Source organism: Sesamum indicum, linkage group LG6 (genome assembly GCF_026168435.1).
Source record: "Sesamum indicum cultivar Baizhima isolate 11 linkage group LG6, ASM2616843v1, whole genome shotgun sequence".
Lineage (NCBI taxonomy): Eukaryota > Viridiplantae > Streptophyta > Magnoliopsida > Lamiales > Pedaliaceae > Sesamum > Sesamum indicum.
Window position 1 is genome coordinate 19,565,079 of NC_142662.1, and position 19,242 is coordinate 19,584,320.

The window sequence follows — 19,242 nt, forward strand, 5'->3', positions numbered from 1 at the left end:
AAGAGGCGCTCTCCTTAATACATAGTATAGATAAGTAAAAGTAATTAGAAATTTATGATATACTATAAAGAAGTAGTTAGTTTTCCCTTGAATAATTCAAACTCTTTTGATGTAGGAAATATATCAGATTTATACAACCAACCAGTCTTACAAATGCTTAGACCTCCTAGATTGATGTAATGACCAAGAAAGAGAAGAGGGGAAAGAATGAAAGAAAAATGTCAGCTATATGTTATTTTCTTTCTTTTTACTCAAAGGAAAAGAGATTGAAACTTTAATAATATGACCAATGGTTTCATGTATGAAACTCAAGTAGCATATCCAGTATGGATTCCTCTAGAACGTCTTCTGAAACATCGATCACGATTTGCTCAGTATCGAGCCGAACATCAAGCCATGACCTACAAGCTGCCACGTCTTTTGAAACAAGCTGGTCCATTGTTCTTTTCTCTGTCCGAGGAAGTAGATAAAAGTCGGCTTCTGTCATTATCTCATCAAGCACAAGTTGTGCTAGTGGCACAGACTTGATTTTCGGTTTTGTGAATGCTAGCCAAGGAGGAGAGCAGAAATGGGATTGGTATATCCCTTGCAATACTTCATTCATATGATCAAATAGAAGCTTGGGATCAAAGTAACAATCAGGAGGCAGAAACTCGACTTCATCAAATAAGGATTCATCGAGAAGCTCTTCAGGTAGACAGCTGATTTCTGATAGCTGATCCCAATCCAAACAAGAAGTTTGCAACACCAAATGCACGTACTGAGAGAGAGGATCTTGCTCTTCTATGCAGGAATTTGCACTGGTTGGTGGGTCAGGGTGGAATGACTCTGACGAGCATTCTTGAAAGTCGAGACGAAGTGGTTTCAGTTGCCGTCTGTCTGCAAAAGTTCCCGAGCTATGATTAGCAAGGTTGATATCTGACACCAGTGAGGAATGTAATATAATCTTATTTATGTCGAGTTTACCTGTTTGAAGGGTAATGCTTGGTGGACTGTTACTATCTTCTAAGAAAAAGGGCTCAAGGACAGAAACTGGGCTTCGGTGCTCTTCTTGATATTTAATTCTGTCAGCCACGTCTAACCGGTGGATGCTCAAAGGAGTAGATGGAAGATCATCCACTGTTGATGTAAATGCCTCATTCTCAGAGAGTGAATCCTTTAAAGCAAAAACATGTTAGCAGGTTATTAAGTCATTCAAAACAGAAAGAAAAAACTCGTGAGGTTTGAAGCTTTACATATTCATGGCCTCAAACAGAATAACAGATGAAGCTCTCACCACGGAATTCATTACACTTTCATCATCCTTATGTAATTCAGTTGTGTCATTGGTAACATCCATGCTGTTTATTCCACTGGGAACTTCTGGACCATGAAGTTCAGGTTGCAGGATGCCATTCATTTCTACAATCTTCTTTTTGCCTGTAGAAACATGCCAAACAGGTTAAAACAGCCGTTCATTAAAATCCTAGTAAGCATGTGTGCAAACAAGATCATTCCTACCATTAGATTTCGTGTAGTCTGTCATAGAAACATTCATGCCATGTGCTTCTTCATCAGTCCTTGGAATTGGAGAGCTTGTCTTTGTATCCATTATCTGTGATGTATCGTCATATTTGTTACAATCATCACTTGAAGTAACCTCTGTGTTTGGTCTTAATGGACTTAGACAAGCCCTTTTTTTTCCATTTGGTACTTGGGAACTGCTTCCAGTGGCTCTGGGAGAGGGGTTGTAAGGACTAAATCTCATCTGTGCAGAACCAGAAGAATATTGGCTGTCCCTTCTTGGGCTAAGGGGCCAGAAATCATGCTCGGGTGAGGATAGAATCCGTCCCAGGGTTCTTGGAGATTTTATGTTTGTCATGGTCTCTACAGCATTTACATTTTTCCATCTTGCAGAAAGTTGCCTTTTTGCCTCCAAAATGACATCAAATTCATGTTTCTTAGACAATCCGCCACTTGAGATGTCTAACTTTTCACGCACTTTGTTAGTCAAACAAGCATTATCAGAACCCTGATTGGACTTCGGTTCTTGCTCCCTGTGTAGCTTTTCCTTTATCTTGGTGTTCGAGAACGAATTAAAAGACTTTCTGGAATCCACTCCACGACAGGTACACTCATCTTCTATTTCCAGAGTTGATTGACTGTGAGAAAGGATAGCTGAAGTGCGTTCCATTCCTTTTCTGGTGCCTCCAAACGTATGTTTCAGTTTCTTCTTCATACCTCTGAAAGAGAAGGATGATGCTCTGGCATCCAATACTCTTCTGCTCGATCCTTTATGAGCCTGAAGTGATGAGCAATGGCAAGTGCTGTTTTGAGAATATTTTGCGTTTTGTGGCAATGGTTTCAGTATAACTATCTTATCCAAAGGCTGTGCTGTAAAACTCGTATTCAATGAGCATTGACACTGATACTGCTTGTTTGGTTTTCCATTTTGGCTTGCCAATGGAATTCCAGGTTTTCCAGAACTACTTGTGTGTAGGCCCTCATATTCTGAGAGTTTAGCATCTGGTGCTGACTTGACCGCTGTTTGAGAAGACGGCAACTCCCTAATGTGCCTTGCTAGCAGAGAATTTCGTTCTGGCAAAAGGTCTTTGCTTGAATTCAACATCTCCAATGCCTCAGAGAAGGAATTGAACTCGTAGCTTGTCCGTGCATTACTGATGAACTTTCTTTCAAGAAACATCTGATCAAGAAGAGCTTTGGCTCTCATGTGAACTTGCTGCATGCTAATCTCATCAACCTGATCGTACTTTCCAAGGCGGATGCTTCTTTCGAAACATCCTGAAAGTACACTCTTCTCCAGGTGATTCTGAGTTGAAGGCAGCTGGTGGATTGAGCTAGCTGCATTGTTCAAACAACAGGAAGACGGCTGGTAAGCTTTTTGGCTGCTCTTCCTTGCCCTCTTGTGAGTTTTCACGAGACGATCAACATGTTCAGAGTTCATTTCGACCGTGTTTCGATTGCTTTTATGCTTCTCAATGGGCAGATCTTCTTGAATGAGATTTCTGGCACTGGCATCAAATGTAACACTTGCCAAGGCTGCTTCATTCTGAAGCAAAACAAATGCTCAGTTACTTTATTATTTGAAGTCAAGGAAGCAATTTGAAGCATCAGCAAGTACGATGAAAATTTTGATCATTTCTTATAAAGTACTTCTAAAAGGACACAGAGGGAGTACAAGGATGGATCCACGTATCTCGCATGTAAATATACCTTGATTTTCTCGAACTTAAATATTTTTAAAGTGTTTACACTAATAACCCGTTAATTACGACTGAATTACAAAAACCACCCATACAATTTGAATAATTGGACTAACACACATTTCCATATTAGTCTCATTATACTTGGAAGGACTCAGTGTACTGAAAATATCACTAACAGGAGTGTGGAAATAATAAACATAGCTAACAGACGGTGACAGGGTAATAAAATTACCACAGGCAACGGGTTTTAGTGTAATTATTCAAACAGGAAGCACAATTTCTGTAATTTTAATCATGATTGCAAGAACGTAAACATAATTATCCGTAAAATGATCAACTGATTTGCACTTGAGCTAAATCACAGATGAGGAGAGAAGGTTAAATGGATTCCTCGACTGCTACTTGAAGTAGATCTGTTCCTTTTGCACTTCCTAGTTAAATTACCATGAGAACATGTTCCAGGAAATTTTGCAAGAGTCTCAAGAACAGCAACACCATCAACCACAAAAGTGGACTATGATGCAAGAAAAACACTATTTAAAACTGCTTACTTGAATTTTTCGACATTCTTCATCAAAGCTTGCAATCTGGTCAATCTTTCTCGGACAATCTGCTGCAATTACAATCTCAAACTTGTTAGAGAAATGCTAAAACTACATCACTAGTACAACCGTATAGCAAATGATCAACAGCAGAAGGCCAAGACAATGTGCAGCCTCTGGACAACATAAATTCTCTAAGGTTGAGCTGATCTTTTGCCAATAAATTTACTACTGTCCTAAAATTACCAGTTGATATGAATACAGTCAACTGTTCTTGGTATTATTTATTAATACCGTCACCTACCAAATTTCACTCAAGAACCAACCACAACAACCAAGATGAATCCATACTTAGATTCTCAATACTACAGTATGAATTCAAATTCAGGATTTATACCAATAATGTGTCTGTTCACGGGTGGCCTTCCGTTGGCGATCAGCTTACGACTGGGACGGCCTTGGCAGGACTCAAGGATACTAAACAATCCCAACATACAGCTCAATTCAGTCTTCTGCCTCAGCTCTGGAATTCTTGATGATCTCTTCTCCATCACTAATCCCCACTACACAACTCAGTTGTCATAAACAAAACACTCCAAGAACCTCACAAACTGTACAACAAAAAGGCAGAAAACATAAGTGAAAACATTCTTCAAACAAATGGGATGCAAACAAATGAATCTCTCTCAAAAAGCTCCACACTTTCAACCATTTCCATGACCCTTAATTCAACAAACCTTATCAACTTCTCTGGGCTAGAGCTAGAACTAGAACTAAAACTTCTCCAAGGATAAATATTCCTCTCCAACACTTCCCAAGAAGCAACAAACACACTTTCTAAGCAAGAAAACCAGCAGAAAACCGGGGGTGGTGTGGGTGGGTGGGGGGTGGGGGTGTACCCTCAAATGGGCTTGTGAGAATACAGGTTATTAAGAGAAAAATGCCACAGAAGAAGAGGAAAAAGAGCATCATTTGTTTGTTTGTATGCATCCATTTGGATTACTACAACTAGCATTAATTTATGAATAGGGGTGTGACATTGACTGTATATTGGCCACAAAAAGCAGCAATACCAGTTTGGTTCTTGCTTTGCTTCATTCAACACTACAAATCTTTCAACTCAAGAAACATCTTCAACCCCCTGTTTTTTTTATTACATTCTTGTGTCATTTGTCTCAAGTTGTGGACAAGAACTGTGATTATTGTAATCCTGTTGCTGTAGTTTAATATGCAGTCTGAGCATGGTGACAAGGTGCTGTCATATCTCACATCCTACTATCTTTTGTTTATTTGGTTTGGTCCTCATTTCTTTTTTATTATTATTACTATTATTACAGACATTAATAAATGTTGTCCCTCATGAGTTCTTAAGTTTTCTGGTACACTTGTTTCTTTTTAAATATAATAATTGTTGATTTAAATAAAGAAGAAAGAAACTACTGGATTTTCTATTAGATACTTTATTTTTAATTAATCGATTACAAATATAATGGGAACTTCAGTCATCAACTGCTAATATCATTGTTTCTAAAATCGAATCGTACTGAACAGTTTGATTGGGAATTGATCATGAGACCGGTTAGATTTTTACTATAAAATCGAAACTAAGAAAAGAAAAAATCAGTGTGAATGTATGTGTGTATATGTTCGAGTCCACTATTTTTTTTTTTTAATTAATTCAACCGGTCAGATCAATGACCATTTATCGAACTTGATTCTTGATCCAATTTTAAAAAAAAATTGTCAATATATTAATTATCAATATTAAAAGTCACGTTGGCTCAACACCATGATCATGAGGAATTTTCATTTATTGGAATTAGAATTAAGGGCAATTATATCCTCTCCTCTTTAAGTTTGGTATAATTACACGTAAACATCTTATATTTTGAGAAATTACATATAATACTATAAAATTTGTTTTTATCTAACAAAAAAAAAATACCAAATTTGCTAATATTAATTAAAAAATAAAATAAAAATTCACATTTACTCACAATCAACTTATCGCAGGCCAATAATTTTTTTTATAAAAAAAAGTCCATCTAAGTTAATTCCTTCACCAATAGTATGGTATTGAGTCTATAAGCAGAATTACCTACAATGTTAAGGCAGTTGTTAGAATAGTTGGGAAAGGTACCCCACTAAGATTCTCCTCTACTACACAAATCACAAATTTGGCTCATGTTCATTTGAATGTATTGTAATTTACTCCATAGTTTTTAGTTATATTAGTCATAAATTGAATTAATATATTGCTCGATTAATTAAAATATTAATATAATTATATAATTAAAAATAAATAAATAATTTGGCTCGAATACAAATAGCAATACAAGATATAAAATGCCAAGTTTATGAATTATAAAAGTTATCGTAAATGGGAGAAAAGGCAGCGTAATTACAATTACAATTCAAACAACGATGCATTGTGGGACATATTTTAAAAGTGTACAGAATTCTGATTGGGATAATTTGATCTAAAAAAATTCCCTAAAACAAAGCATTTACCCTAAAAAAGCTAAAATTACTAAATAAGACGAAAATTTGTATGTTTTATCCAAATCGAGCGCGGCCTAATCCTACCGGCCCATCAATCCAAAATGATATCATTTGATGTTCTCTATCTAAGGGTTTCAGAGTTGACACATAGATCCATACTGTCCAGAACTTTTGGCCCCTATAAATAAGGATTGTCCCTACTTTGCAATCCCAATTACTTTTATAATGTGAATCTGACCGAGTCATTGAAAGATTTTAAGTGAAAAATAAATTTAACAATGTGCGTTGCAGGTCAAGTGATCAACTCAATCACTCATCTAATTCGAGGATTACAAGGAGAACGGGCCTCCTTACAGAACAAAACACTTAATAAATAATTTCAATGAAATCGTCGTATCATTACATACCTCAACCCGAATCAAATCCTAAACAAACAAATAGTAAACTTGCCCACACATTCACGCAACTTATTCAAATACATAATTTTTTGATAGTAGAATTTTAATCTTACCATCTGAACAAAATCTGGCCGAGCAACAAACTTATCGATTTTTTTTCAATTTAGGCTGCGCATTGACCAAAATGTTGTGCAGCGAACATGCAATGTACGGTTAAAACACACAATTACACGTCTGAATTATTTTATTTATCAATTTCCGAGCCAATATATTCAAGAATTTAAATTGTGAATGCCTCTAATTCCAACGTTGATATCTTGTCGGAACGTTACTGGCCACATTTGTGTTTCATTTTATATTTATTATTTTGGGTAAGTTACAATTCGCTTTTTTTAATTTATCATAATTATAAATATTTTTTTATTATTTAAAAAATTATAAATATTCTCACAAAAATTATAAATACTTTACTAAATATTCCTTTATGACAACCCATTGTAATGAATATTTATTACATTATATATAATTTCAAGAGAATTTTCTTAATTTTTTAAAGAACGAAAAAATATTTATAATTATTATAAATTTTAAGAAAGTCCATCTTAATTTACACTATTATTTTGTTGAGATATAGTAAATAAAATCAAAGTTTTGTAGTACTATTAATTGCATAAGCACCAAAAATTTGACATGACCATCATCAATTTCTCAGCCATCTTAATCAGATCCATATATATATATTTTTAATGTATTTTTGATCAGACGGTGCAGCAGACTATTAAATTTTATTAGGTACATTATTGTGGGTTGGTGGTCTTGAAATTATTAAGCGAATAAAAGTCAATAATCGAATTTATGATTTATGATTTTTATTTTTTGATTTATGGGCTTTCAATTTTTTAATTATTTCATTGTCTGTGGTGTTCTTTTTTTTTTTAAATAATACATCAATAGTGGTAAATCATGATTATAATATTCAGTATGTAAAATATCAATATTTCAAAATTAATTAATAAATTCAAAATAAATAAAAAATTCAACATACTACTATTAAAGGTAGACTAAATACCTACATTCACATGACTCAAACTCACAACCTTGAGTTGTGACTAAAAAAAAATTAATATTTAACCATACTAATTGTCACGATTAAAAATAAATGGTCATAGTTAATGACTATTGGCTACAACCATTGCAATGATTGTAGGCTGTAATTTTTATGAGTGTGGCTAAAACATGCAAAAATATCCATTATAGCTCATATATAGCCATAGCAAAAAATATCCGCTATAGCTCATATATAGTCATAAATTTTCGTACAATATTTATTTGAGAACTTTTTTTAATTTATTATTTTTTGTCCAGTAGGCATAATTATTACGCAAAAAAAGTACAAAATGCATAAAGTAAGTCTGTACTAGAAAAAATGAATTTCTTCTTTTTACATAAATTAAGAGGTCAAGATATTTTTGCTGCACGCGAGCACGCGCACACATCATACTCACAACGGTGATTAATAATACTATCGTATCAGTTTCTTATAAAGTGAAAATGTCATTCAGTTAATAAGATAATTATCTTATTCAACTTTTCAAATTTTACATTAATTAATAAATTAGTTTTCTTTTCTTTTGTTTTTTTAAATGCAATGTATTTTGTTTATATATGTTCCTCTTATTTATAATATATTTTAAAATATAAAAAATTATTTATTATAAGCACGCGAAAACGATGCGCCACGGCGATTAATTTATTTAAGTTAGACCTGACAACGTCTACGGGACCTACTTTAATTGGTAAATATGAGGTTATAGTCATGGGATTAAAGGCCAATGATTTGTAGATATTAATCTATTTTAATAGCAACTTTTAATTTATAATGGATATATTATAATTAATAATTAGAAGATAAGTGTTTTCAAATCATTTATATCTTAACAAGGATGAACTAATAATCAATATAAAATAAATAAAACACAATATTTAGTGATTTTCTTTAACAAAAATAAATAATAAAAAAAGACGGTGATGCCACACGTGAGAGAAGATTGGATTAAGATTATGCACCTGATCATAATCCTTATAACAGGCACTCCAAAACACCATATGAAAAACTAATCAATAATTAAAATCGAAAATGAACGTATATACATGACGGGCATTTTTGTAATTTTGTGATCTCACGACACATACCTTTGTCTTTTTTCCCATAAAAATTTGTTGAGAAAATGAGTGGGTGATGACCATAGGATTCCCTGTAGAGAACGGAAGGTAAGATGCTGGGTTTAGGTGGTGTATATAGTTGTTGTCGGGCGGGCGTCAATGTCTGGGGTTTCAACACTCACTAATTTGGATGCTTCGACTCAACCAATATTCTAACACGGCAGGGACCGCATTCCACCTGCTGCATTTATGCTATCTAACACTCACTACTCTTCCCCTTTTGCTGCATCAACATCAAGCATCCAATCTTGTGAGTGTTGTTTTATAGAAACCTCACAATGTTGTTTTAAAAAAACGTCTTGCTAGATAGGAGATCTTAGGACTTATATTCTACAACCAACGTGGGACGTTTGTCTGTATCATCAACACCTCAGATGAAGGGCTTGGGAGAGGCACATGGTCTCATTCCCACAAATAGTGTCACATGACGTGGCTTGCGACTCGATGGATACCTGGATGCGCGAAGTATTGTCCACTTTCCAGAGAGTTAAATATTTACTTATGATTTTGCAGAACCTACAATTTAATATATTTGATATTTATTGACTCCACCAGATTAATTCCACATATATATGTTAAATTAAAAGTTCTTAACAAATGCACACACATATTTTATTAATTTCTATCTCTTAAAAATTGGGGGGAACCAAACAAAGCCTTCATTCTGGTGTGTATAAACAGGACAACATAAGATGACAAGGTTGCAAGGATTTTTTCATCATGATAAGTTGTCTTAACATATTAAAGGTGAAAAATCAACATATACTACTACTACTACTCATAATTGAGTGGACCATAACATTTTTCTGGGCCCTTTAATAATCTTCCATGTCCACATTACTATATATGTGTATGAACATTTCCAAAGAGTGACAAATTAATGTTATGTAATAAAATTTCACACCAACGATAAAAATACTAGATGTAATTTACCCCTCCCCCTGAAAAAAACAACAATCGAATTATCAAATGACACTTGTGACATAGTGATGGTACAATGGGCAATGCATAGAGTTGGCCTATTAGATTATCCGGCCCAACTCAAATAATGTAGTCCAATTTAGAGAAACATATGGTCTGGTCTCCCTTAGCCCATTTATTGCCACCTTTCACAGGCAAAGGGATAGATGCAGTTTAGGCCTGTAACTATGGTAAGGTCAGATATTTCGTTTTATAACAATTTTTGCGGCCTACTACAATGACCTTTTAATGGTTATTTTAGAATTTTGTGTTTTTATTACTCATTTATTATATTTTAGTAAATATTCTACTCCTATACCTATATTTTTATGAATTTGATAATACAAAAAACTAAAATTGGTATTAATAATTTTAATTGTAATCTTGTGATATTCTACATTTAATTCTGAATTATGCTATTACATAATTATTTAGATTTTATAAACAAATAGGAGATTATAGATTTGAGTCTTATTGAATGTGTCGATATTTGTTTATTGATCATATTAATCGAACCCACTGAATTAATGAATAGTAATTTTTTAATTGTATTGATATACGGATGGAATTCAAGTGTAGTTGAGATATTAAGATAATGATTTTGTAATTACTACTTACATATATATATATATATGTATATAATTTTTAGCCTAACATGTGGTCAAAATCAAGAATCTCACTCACAAATTACTTACACATTTGAATTGTATGTATTCATGGGAGAAGTGTATGGGAAAAAATTGGCGATGACGCCGACAGTTCCAGAGTCCAAACGCAGTAACTCCGCTAATGCTGCTTTTGATCTTCGTCTTTAACTGACTTCAATAATTTCAGCCAACGTAGATTAAAAATAAAAATAAAATAGCACACATACACCCTTCATTTATTTTGATTCGCTCCACCGGGAAACACAATCTCCCTCTCTCTACCAATTCAACGGAATTGGCGATGCAGTAAGAGCAAGAAACAAAGGGGAATTGTTCATCAAGTTTCCGAAGCTCAACCGATGGGATTTCGGAGAATTTGGAGTTTGATTTGCGTAGGTGCAGCTTTGTTGGTGTGGTTAAGCAGCCCAACTGGAGTGACGGCCGGGGACATAGTTCATGATGATGATTCGGCCCCCAAGAAGCCCGGTTGTGAGAATGATTTTGTACTGGTAAGTTTTTGCAATTTTACTTCATTTCTCGCCCACCCATTTTACATAGTTTTTTTGCAATGTTTTTGTGATTTCTCTGTTGGGTGTTTGTTGTTGAATTGTTTATTTGTTGAAAGATTAAATCTGATGATTCAGTTTTTGTCTTTAATTGCTGAGCTTTGAAGTATGTTATATGTGTATATATAGCTTGCATGTTGTTCTAGTTTTATTTGAGCGAATTCGATGATGAATTGTTTATGATAATTACAATGATCTTCTTAGGTTCTATTATTTTGTTTTATGGAACCAGTTTGTGTTTCTGTCTGTATATACCAGGTATTTTGCGTACATGGATAAATGTACTATAGGGGCTGCAATCCATTTGTGATTCCTCGAACTTCGCTTTGGTATTTCTTAGTTCATTGATGGGGATCTTATCCATCAATATTTTGTTTCATCGGTTATGATATTTGGTTTAACGTTTGAGCAAATCACAACTCAATTTCCATTGTCTCCAGTGGATAGCTTAGGAGGCTTATGAAGAATCAAGTTATCATATGTTTTTCCTTTTTCTGCATCTTCTTCCAACTGCAGGATAACCAAAAGACATTGTGGTTTTTTCACTACCAGTCGGGGCTTGCATTTAGTGATATTATATTTGTCTTTCAGTTTAATATAATTAGACTCCATGTGTAAAACCTTTTCTGGGACTTCTGTTTTTAATTGTATAAGTTGTTCCCTTTCTATTTTTTTGGTTTCTATATGCAGAGTTTCCTTTACTATTGTCTCATTTCTTGTTTCCCGGTATTGTGAATATTATAATGGTGGACAGTAATTTGATCATCATCCTGATCTTTGATTCTGAATGATAGTCTAGTATCTGTTGAGATAATCTGAAGAGTCTCCTTCTCTTTTTCTTTGACTGAGTTTGCTTACATGTTCGTAGCACTCTAAACTAGGCATAATGGTGATTGCTAAGTAGGTGTAACACTATAACAGTCTACCTGAATGTAGCCTCCTTATACCCACTTCTAGTTACTTTGGAGCTACAAGTATGAATGAGTGCTTACCTATGGAGATGGCTGCCTCCTGTCTGGTTCTTTTGAGATTATTTTTCTCATTTTACTTTAATTATAATTGTTTTTTCTCTGTTAGGTAAAAGTTCAAACTTGGGTTAATGGGGTTGAAGATGAGGAATTCGTTGGTGTTGGTGCTAGATTTGGTACTACCATAGTATCAAAGGAAAAAAATGCCAACCAATCTCGACTCTCACTTTCAGACCCTCGGGATTGCTGCGGTCCTGCTAAGAAGAAGGTCACTCTTTTCTTTTCCTGCTTAGTTTTGCTATTAGCTATTTTAATGTTATAATTATTATGTCTCAGATGCTGATTATGGATTTCTTTTTCTTTTTTTGATGCTTTTAGTTTGCCGGAGATGTTATAATGGTGGACCGTGGCAACTGCAAATTCACAACCAAGGCAAATTTTGCTGAAGCTGCTGGTGCTTCGGCAGTCCTCATTATAAATAACCAGAGAGGTATTGCCTTAATTTTACTTTAATACGGCTACATTTTCATGTGATACATTCTATTTGAGTTCTAAAGATTTAGGTGGAGTAAAGCCACAGAAATATGCTCTTCTTTGATATTTTACTCAGAATTCATTGCATAGGGTAATGTATGAAGGTTCAAGACTTGGGCATATGCACTGGGCTGGAATATGATGAAACTGGCTCTCTGCTTGTTTACAAGTTCGCTTTGATGCTGTGCTTTACATGGTTACACTGGTTATGCTTTAATAAAGCCAATCCTATGGTTTGGTGTGGGCGATACTATGTATTGTAAACAATAGAGAGCCTAATATCACTTATTAAATTTAATAATTGCCCTCTTGATGGTCTGCTAATAATTTTGTATGTTTTACCTTCAATAATGTGGATAACGTTGGTTGCATTTATTTATTTATTTATTTTTTATAAAAGGTTGCATCTGAATAGATACTACAGATGTAGTTAAAAAAAAGGTTTACTGGAACATGGATTCAATGGGTGAATAATTCTCGTGACAGCCAAAAAGATTGCGTTTCGGAGGACAATGGGGAGAATTTGCATTTTCAGAACGATTTTCTACTTTCTGTTATAGTCGACATGATACTGTTGCTATGCTTAAAGCCAGTAATACCTTACTTTGCAGAACTGTACAAGATGGTCTGTGAGCCCGATGAAACTGATCTAGATATACACATTCCTGCTGTCATGCTTCCCCAAGATGCTGGTGCTACATTGGAGAAAATGTTATCAAATGGTTCATCAGGTGAGATCTTGTCTGTCGTGCATGGCTAAAGTTTCAGCGGAAAAGATCTTTTGTTGTAGACTTATAGTTCATCTTTGTTGCTGGGTAGTGGTGTGCTGCTTGGTTCCAATTAAAGCATCATTTAAAATCCTCTGCATCCTATACTTGCTTCTTGCCATGCGAATGCAACCGTAAACTTGACTTCGTGATGCTGTTTTTAAGTTTATGTCCCGACTTCCATAGGGTTCTCTTTCTGTGAGATTATCCTGTGTATTTCTATAGAGCATTTGAAGGATTCACTTTCTGGATAATGGTGAGAGGAACAGGGATGGGAAGCATGGAAGGAAAAAAGACAAATCTTTTTGTGTTCTCCCTATGCCTAAAATATCATTTTGCCAAAAGACAAAATCTCATTCTCCTTGATGCTGGAAACACCGGCATTCCTTGATTGCTTTAGTAAAATACAATACTTCTTCAGTCTTGTCTGCCAAAATATTGCTGTAACCATTTTTCTCCTGATACTTATTTAAATCTCGTAACATTTTGTTCCAGTGCAATATTGTCAACTAAAAGCTCTACCCTTTTACAGTATCTGTGCAGCTGTACTCTCCAAGGAGACCGGTGGTTGATATAGCCGAGGTATTTCTTTGGTTAATGGCAGTAGGTACCATATTGTGTGCGTCTTACTGGTCTGCATGGAGTGCAAGAGAAGCAGCTATAGAGCAAGATAAATTGTTAAAGGTCTGCTGTCCTTGAAGTCTTCCTATCTGGGCAGTTACTTGATTTTGCAAGTAAATTTATACCCTTCTCCGCCTCTGACTGTTCGTTTGAATGTTGTTCCTTTCGGTAGGATGCTACAGATGAACTTCCAAACATTAAAAGCCCTGGTGGAAGCAGTGTAGTGGATATCAACACAACGTCTGCAATCTTGTTTGTCGTTGTTGCTTCATGCTTCTTGATTCTTATATACAAGCTTATGTCATATTGGTTCATTGAACTATTGGTGGTTCTCTTCTGCATTGGTGGTGTAGAGGTGCGAAATATCTCTTTTTGCATGCTTAACTACCTGCAATTTTTCTCTTATGTCCACGTTCAAAGCTGAACTTTTATGGTTTTAGTGCATTGATGAAAAACTGGGTGAGTACATTTGATGTTTCTCTGGCGATAATCTTCCCGAATTTCTCCTTTTTCGTTTTGCAGGGTTTGCAGACTTGCTTAGTTGCCTTACTATCAAGGTATGGTACTTCTACTTCACTGAGTTTCCCTAACTTAAAATGAACAAACAAGATAATAAATCAAACAAAAATGAACTGACAGTTTTCTCCAGTGAGAATCAGTACTAGCCAAAGTAGTTCATGGGTTTCATTAGAAAAGAAGAATCGAACTCTGAGATGAGATGGATGCTCAATTTTCAGGTGGTTCAAGCGAGCTGGAGAATCATTTATTAAAGTGCCTGTCTTAGGGGCTATCTCATACCTTACTTTGGCTGTTGCTCCATTCTGCATAGCTCTTGCTGTGGTTTGGGCTGTGTACAGAAATGTCTCTTTTGCATGGATAGGTCAAGATATACTTGTAAGTTCTGGTGCTTTTAAGTTTACTGCATTTTTAGAATCTTAAAACACTCAACCCCAACCTCATCCATCCATGAGATAGTCCTACAATAATGTCCAAGAGACAGATGTTACTTGAAAATATAGATTAATAATGGAGTTCCACACATGTTGAAGTGGACAAACAGAACTACTGGACTTTGAAAGGTTTATCTTGTTTGAAAATATTTCCTTTGCGCGATATCCTCACAATATCTACTATGTGAGCATTCTGGAGCAATTGAAGCAGTGATTTTATAAAAAACGAAAAAGAGAAGAAAAATATTATCTAATGACATGTCCTTGTGTAAGACAACCAAAACTCATCACTCGCCATAGGCTTGAGCGCTAATTATTTCTTTACCAATCAGAATTTCCTATGTTCTTTTTTTATCATCTTATTTTCCTAATTCCTTCCATATCTCAGAACCGATCATGTGTTACAACACTGGAGGAATGTATAAGTAGCCTGCGGCAAGGTGGAACAATTAACAGCTGGACTATAAATGAAGATAAAATGCAATACTTTTCAAGATAAATAGGACTATCATGATATAGTATTGTGGAAGATTTATTCGCCTGGAGCATGAATCGTGTTCTAATATACACATACTGAATGTTGTTGCCAGCTAATTAAGAATTCTTTATTTTACAATAATAAGCTGACCCATGAAATACATGTGAAGATCCTTGCCTAACATTTTCTGTATTTCATTGATGGTTGCATTGCTTAATTTGATTATTGTAAGTAAATGTGGTGCTATATGAATTCCGCGCATTTTCAATATACTAGTGGAATTGATTTATCAACTTGTGCATGCAGTTTTATGCTAATGTCTCTGACGAATTTCTTTGAATTATCTAATCAGGGTATTGCACTCATTATCACTGTTCTTCAGATAGTACGAATTCCTAATCTCAAGGTGATAACTTGGACTCATCAAATTTGAATGTGAAGGCGATATGCCAGTTTATGGGCTTTTTCTCATTTATCTCAGATTCTCAAGTCATATGGGATTTAGAGCTGTTACTATGCATGAATCTGATTTTCCCAAGTTATATTATTTGATCTTGAATTTCTTCAAAACAATTTTGCATGCTAAAACAGAGCGTTTTTGTTTTTGTACAAATATGGATTACATGAGTTTACTCCACGCTACATGCAAGTCATTCCTCCAGTGTTCTATTTGAACTTTTACTCGTATTGGTCTATTAGCAAATGGTCATTATGTCAAAAGATCTTTTATATAATTGCTGACAGTATCTGGAATTTACTATCATCTTACTATGATATACTTTGTATAACTTTGTGTAACATGACTTGGTCTTCCTCCTCAGGTGGCCACAGTCCTTTTGAGCTGTGCATTCATCTACGACATCTTTTGGGTGTTCCTTTCCAAGAAGCTGTTCAAAGAAAGTGTGATGATTGTGGTGGGTAAATTATCGAGCCCCACTTTCCATAGCATATCCATGTAAAATAGTCTCAAGATGAAGATATTAATAGGAACTTCTAAATTTTTTTCTAGGTAGCTCGTGGTGATAGAAGTGGTGAGGACGGCATCCCAATGCTTCTGAAGATTCCGCGCTTATTCGACCCATGGGGTGGTTACAGTATCATTGGCTTTGGCGACATCCTCTTGCCTGGACTCCTCGTAGCATTTTCACTTAGGTTCCTTTCTTGATTCACATTGCATTTTGTTACATCCTCTGTTCACAATGCCAACCAGTTTGAACCTAAAATGCATTGATAGTCGGGAAACTTGTAATACGTCCTCGTCTCCTTTATTCTGTGTCACTTAAACTCCATTATGTTTATTGCAGGTATGATTGGCTAGCAAATAAGAGCCTACGAGCCGGATACTTCTTGTGGGCAATGTTCGCTTATGGGCTAGGTAAATATACTACACGAAACTACATTTTTCTAGTGTTTGAACACGCTGTCTCGTGACTGCTATCAGCACAAAAACTGTTAAAAAATGATATAAGCTTTTTTTCACTTTTGAATTATAACTCTCTAACAACTGTTGCAGGTCTTCTTATCACTTACGTGGCATTGAACTTGATGGATGGTCACGGCCAACCTGCATTGCTTTACATTGTTCCGTTTACGCTAGGTAATTTTCCTTACAGTCCAACGGAAAAATAACAGAAGGGAAATCCTTAGGTGTAAGATCGTTCAATTTCTGATGCAGGGACGTTTCTGGCACTGGGGAGGAAACGAGGCGAGCTAAAGGTACTGTGGACGAGAGGAGAACCTTTAAGGGTTTGCCCGCATGTCCTTCTTGAATCTGCTCAAGAACAAATCTGAGAAGCACTTTATTCTGTAATTATGTAAGCTAACTATATATAGTTCGTTGGAGATCATGTAAGAAACGAGAAACGTTGTTCGTTTCTCCTGGATATTGCTTATTAGTATGGTAATATTATTTCTATTTGCTAAAACGCAGTGCAGTGTGATTGCGTGATCCTGCATGGTGCATTTTTGTTGTATGGAACCATGTGGTGCAGATATTGCATATATTACGATACCAACAAACGTCGCTGTCTTGACAGGAGTTGCATATGCATGCACCACTTTCGGTTATTAGTGGGACATCATAGAAAGTTTCTTGACAACAATAGTTTTGGTCGGATTGAACCAATCGTATAACATATGTAATATATTTATTATGTAATTAGTTAATTTGTTCTAATTTTACACCAGTTGAATGGCAGGTATATTACATATACTTGTCATGTGATTAGTTTCAAATTATTGATTTGATTTCAACTACAAGTTCTATAATGTTTAGTCTTACATTTCAAGCACTTGAACAATCAATGTAGTTACTATAATATATTCACAAGCATAAAATTTTTGGACATGTGGATGTTGTGTTCGTGTTTGACATGTAGAATAAATTTTTAAAGTGGCCGTGTATTATAAATAACGGATAGTTGTCATGGTTGTCAGACCTACCAATTGTCTGTGGGGCATAAGGTTGCATGTGAGCATCCCTTAGATATGAGTTGTATAGCATGAAATATGATTTGGTTGTGCCTATGCATGACAATGTGGCATGATATGATATGATGATGGGTTATGTATGGCTATGGCATAGACATGAGGATCATTATGACAAAGACCCACATTTATTAAACTTCACTTTGCTAATTAAAATTTGAGTTAAATTTCAACTGGTTATTATTGTGTTAATGAATGAAATAAATACAAGGTTGTCTGTAAAAATACCTCATTGAGAACTAATATTTTTATTTAATTTCTAGCGTAAATTATAATGAATTTTTCTAAAATATGTTATGATTACAAAAACCTACTCGTTGTTTAAAAATTATAAATACTTTCTAAAATTAATAAATGTCTAATAAATACAATCTATGATGAGCCATCACGAGGGAGATTTGTTATACGATCATTAATTTTAGGGAGGTATTAATAATTTTTTAAATAATGAGAAAATAATTTTATAATTATGATAAATTTAAAAAAAATCTATTGTAATTTATCCTAATTTTTATATATTAAAAAAATTTAAAACTCAAAATCTCATAATCACAATAACATTCTTTCTAGTCATTTAATGTAAATTTCTAAAACATTATCAAGAATTTTGATAGACAATCTTAATAATCATCAATCAAAGGCCCAACAGCTGAAGTAGCCCCACACTCTCTTTTTGGTAAGAAAATTTAGGCCCCTTATTGTCATGTCAATTCAAAAAAAAAAAATCCAAAAGAGAAAAACTAAATGCTAGAAATTGGGTTTTTCCTATCTGTTATTGCTCTAAATTCAAGAATGTCACTTTCACAGTGGCCATATTAACGGCTACATATTCATATTTTTTAATTATTTCTGGCCATTGGATTTTTTATTTTTATTTTTGATAAATGCTATTTGATTTTTAATTAATTTCATATTATGTACTAAATCGTATTTATATTGTGGCCGTAATTTTCCCGTTGAAAAGTTGAACTTGACTTTTTACCCTGTTTAGGATAAATTACACTGAACTTTTTAAAATTTATCATAATTACAATACTTCTTATTATTTATAAAATTACAAATATCCTTCTAAATTAATAACCGTATTTATTAAATGATCATTAATTTTAAGAGAATATTTATAATTTTATAAAATAATAAAAAATATTTATAATTATAATAAATATCAGATAGCCTGTTATAATTTACTCTTTTATTTATCTGCTTACCTTGGATAAGAAAAGTGTACTTGATTAATTTCTTGCTTTGATCTTAAAAAATGACTACCACCTAACCATAAAAATGACAGTTTACCTGATTTTGGACACAACAACATGAGTGAAAGATATGTCAGCATAATTTTTCTGTAAGAAATTTCAAGAATCAGATGGGCTTTCTTGCAAATCCTAACCAT

General features: G+C 34.3%; 2 protein-coding genes across 4 annotated transcripts; one reads left to right on the plus strand and one right to left on the minus strand.

Moving 5' to 3' along the window:
- Positions 1 to 80: 80 nt before the first annotated feature.
- On the minus strand, positions 81 to 4,953 carry LOC105164082 (uncharacterized). Of its 3 annotated transcripts, none has more exons than XM_088882140.1 (7): positions 4,822 to 4,953; positions 4,146 to 4,359; positions 3,758 to 3,819; positions 1,501 to 3,049; positions 1,277 to 1,419; positions 967 to 1,156; positions 81 to 879 (listed from the first exon to the last, which is right to left on the minus strand). In XM_088882140.1, the coding sequence occupies exons 2-7, from the start codon at positions 4,297 to 4,299 to the stop codon at positions 296 to 298; spliced, it is 2,682 nt and encodes an 893-aa protein (XP_088738266.1). In that variant the 5' UTR covers positions 4,300 to 4,359; positions 4,822 to 4,953; the 3' UTR covers positions 81 to 295. The 3 variants fall into 3 exon arrangements, with proteins under 3 accessions (XP_088738266.1, XP_011080945.1, XP_011080944.1); XM_011082643.3 differs by lacking the exon at positions 4,822 to 4,953 and adding an exon at positions 4,486 to 4,790 and having other exon boundaries at positions 3,758 to 3,816; XM_011082642.3 differs by lacking the exon at positions 4,822 to 4,953 and adding an exon at positions 4,486 to 4,788.
- Positions 4,954 to 10,533: 5,580 nt separating this feature from the next.
- Positions 10,534 to 17,287, plus strand: SPPL2 (SIGNAL PEPTIDE PEPTIDASE-LIKE 2). Its single transcript, XM_020694699.2, has 14 exons — positions 10,534 to 10,987; positions 12,122 to 12,280; positions 12,391 to 12,502; positions 13,158 to 13,277; positions 13,846 to 13,997; positions 14,107 to 14,289; positions 14,457 to 14,491; positions 14,672 to 14,828; positions 15,715 to 15,768; positions 16,184 to 16,276; positions 16,372 to 16,514; positions 16,667 to 16,737; positions 16,876 to 16,959; positions 17,038 to 17,287. Exons 1-14 carry the CDS (start codon positions 10,838 to 10,840, stop codon positions 17,151 to 17,153), a joined length of 1,629 nt encoding a protein of 542 aa, XP_020550358.2. The 5' UTR covers positions 10,534 to 10,837; the 3' UTR covers positions 17,154 to 17,287.
- The last annotated feature ends 1,955 nt before the right edge of the window (positions 17,288 to 19,242 follow it).

Excerpts from the sequence above, each read along its gene's own strand:
- SPPL2 (XM_020694699.2), top strand. The coding sequence starts at position 10,838 with ATGGGATTTCGGAGAATTTGGAGTTTGATTTGCGTAGGTGCAGCTTTG. Across the intron at positions 13,278-13,845 it reads GTTATCAAATGGTTCATCAG|TATCTGTGCAGCTGTACTCT; the intron begins GTGAGATCTTGT and ends ACCCTTTTACAG. Across the intron at positions 16,738-16,875 it reads AATGTTCGCTTATGGGCTAG|GTCTTCTTATCACTTACGTG; the intron begins GTAAATATACTA and ends CAACTGTTGCAG.
- LOC105164082 (XM_088882140.1), bottom strand. The coding sequence starts at position 4,299 with ATGGAGAAGAGATCATCAAGAATTCCAGAGCTGAGGCAGAAGACTGAA. Across the intron at positions 1,157-1,276 it reads AAAGTGTAATGAATTCCGTG|GATTCACTCTCTGAGAATGA; the intron begins GTGAGAGCTTCA and ends TTTGCTTTAAAG. Across the intron at positions 880-966 it reads AAGCATTACCCTTCAAACAG|ACAGACGGCAACTGAAACCA; the intron begins GTAAACTCGACA and ends GAACTTTTGCAG.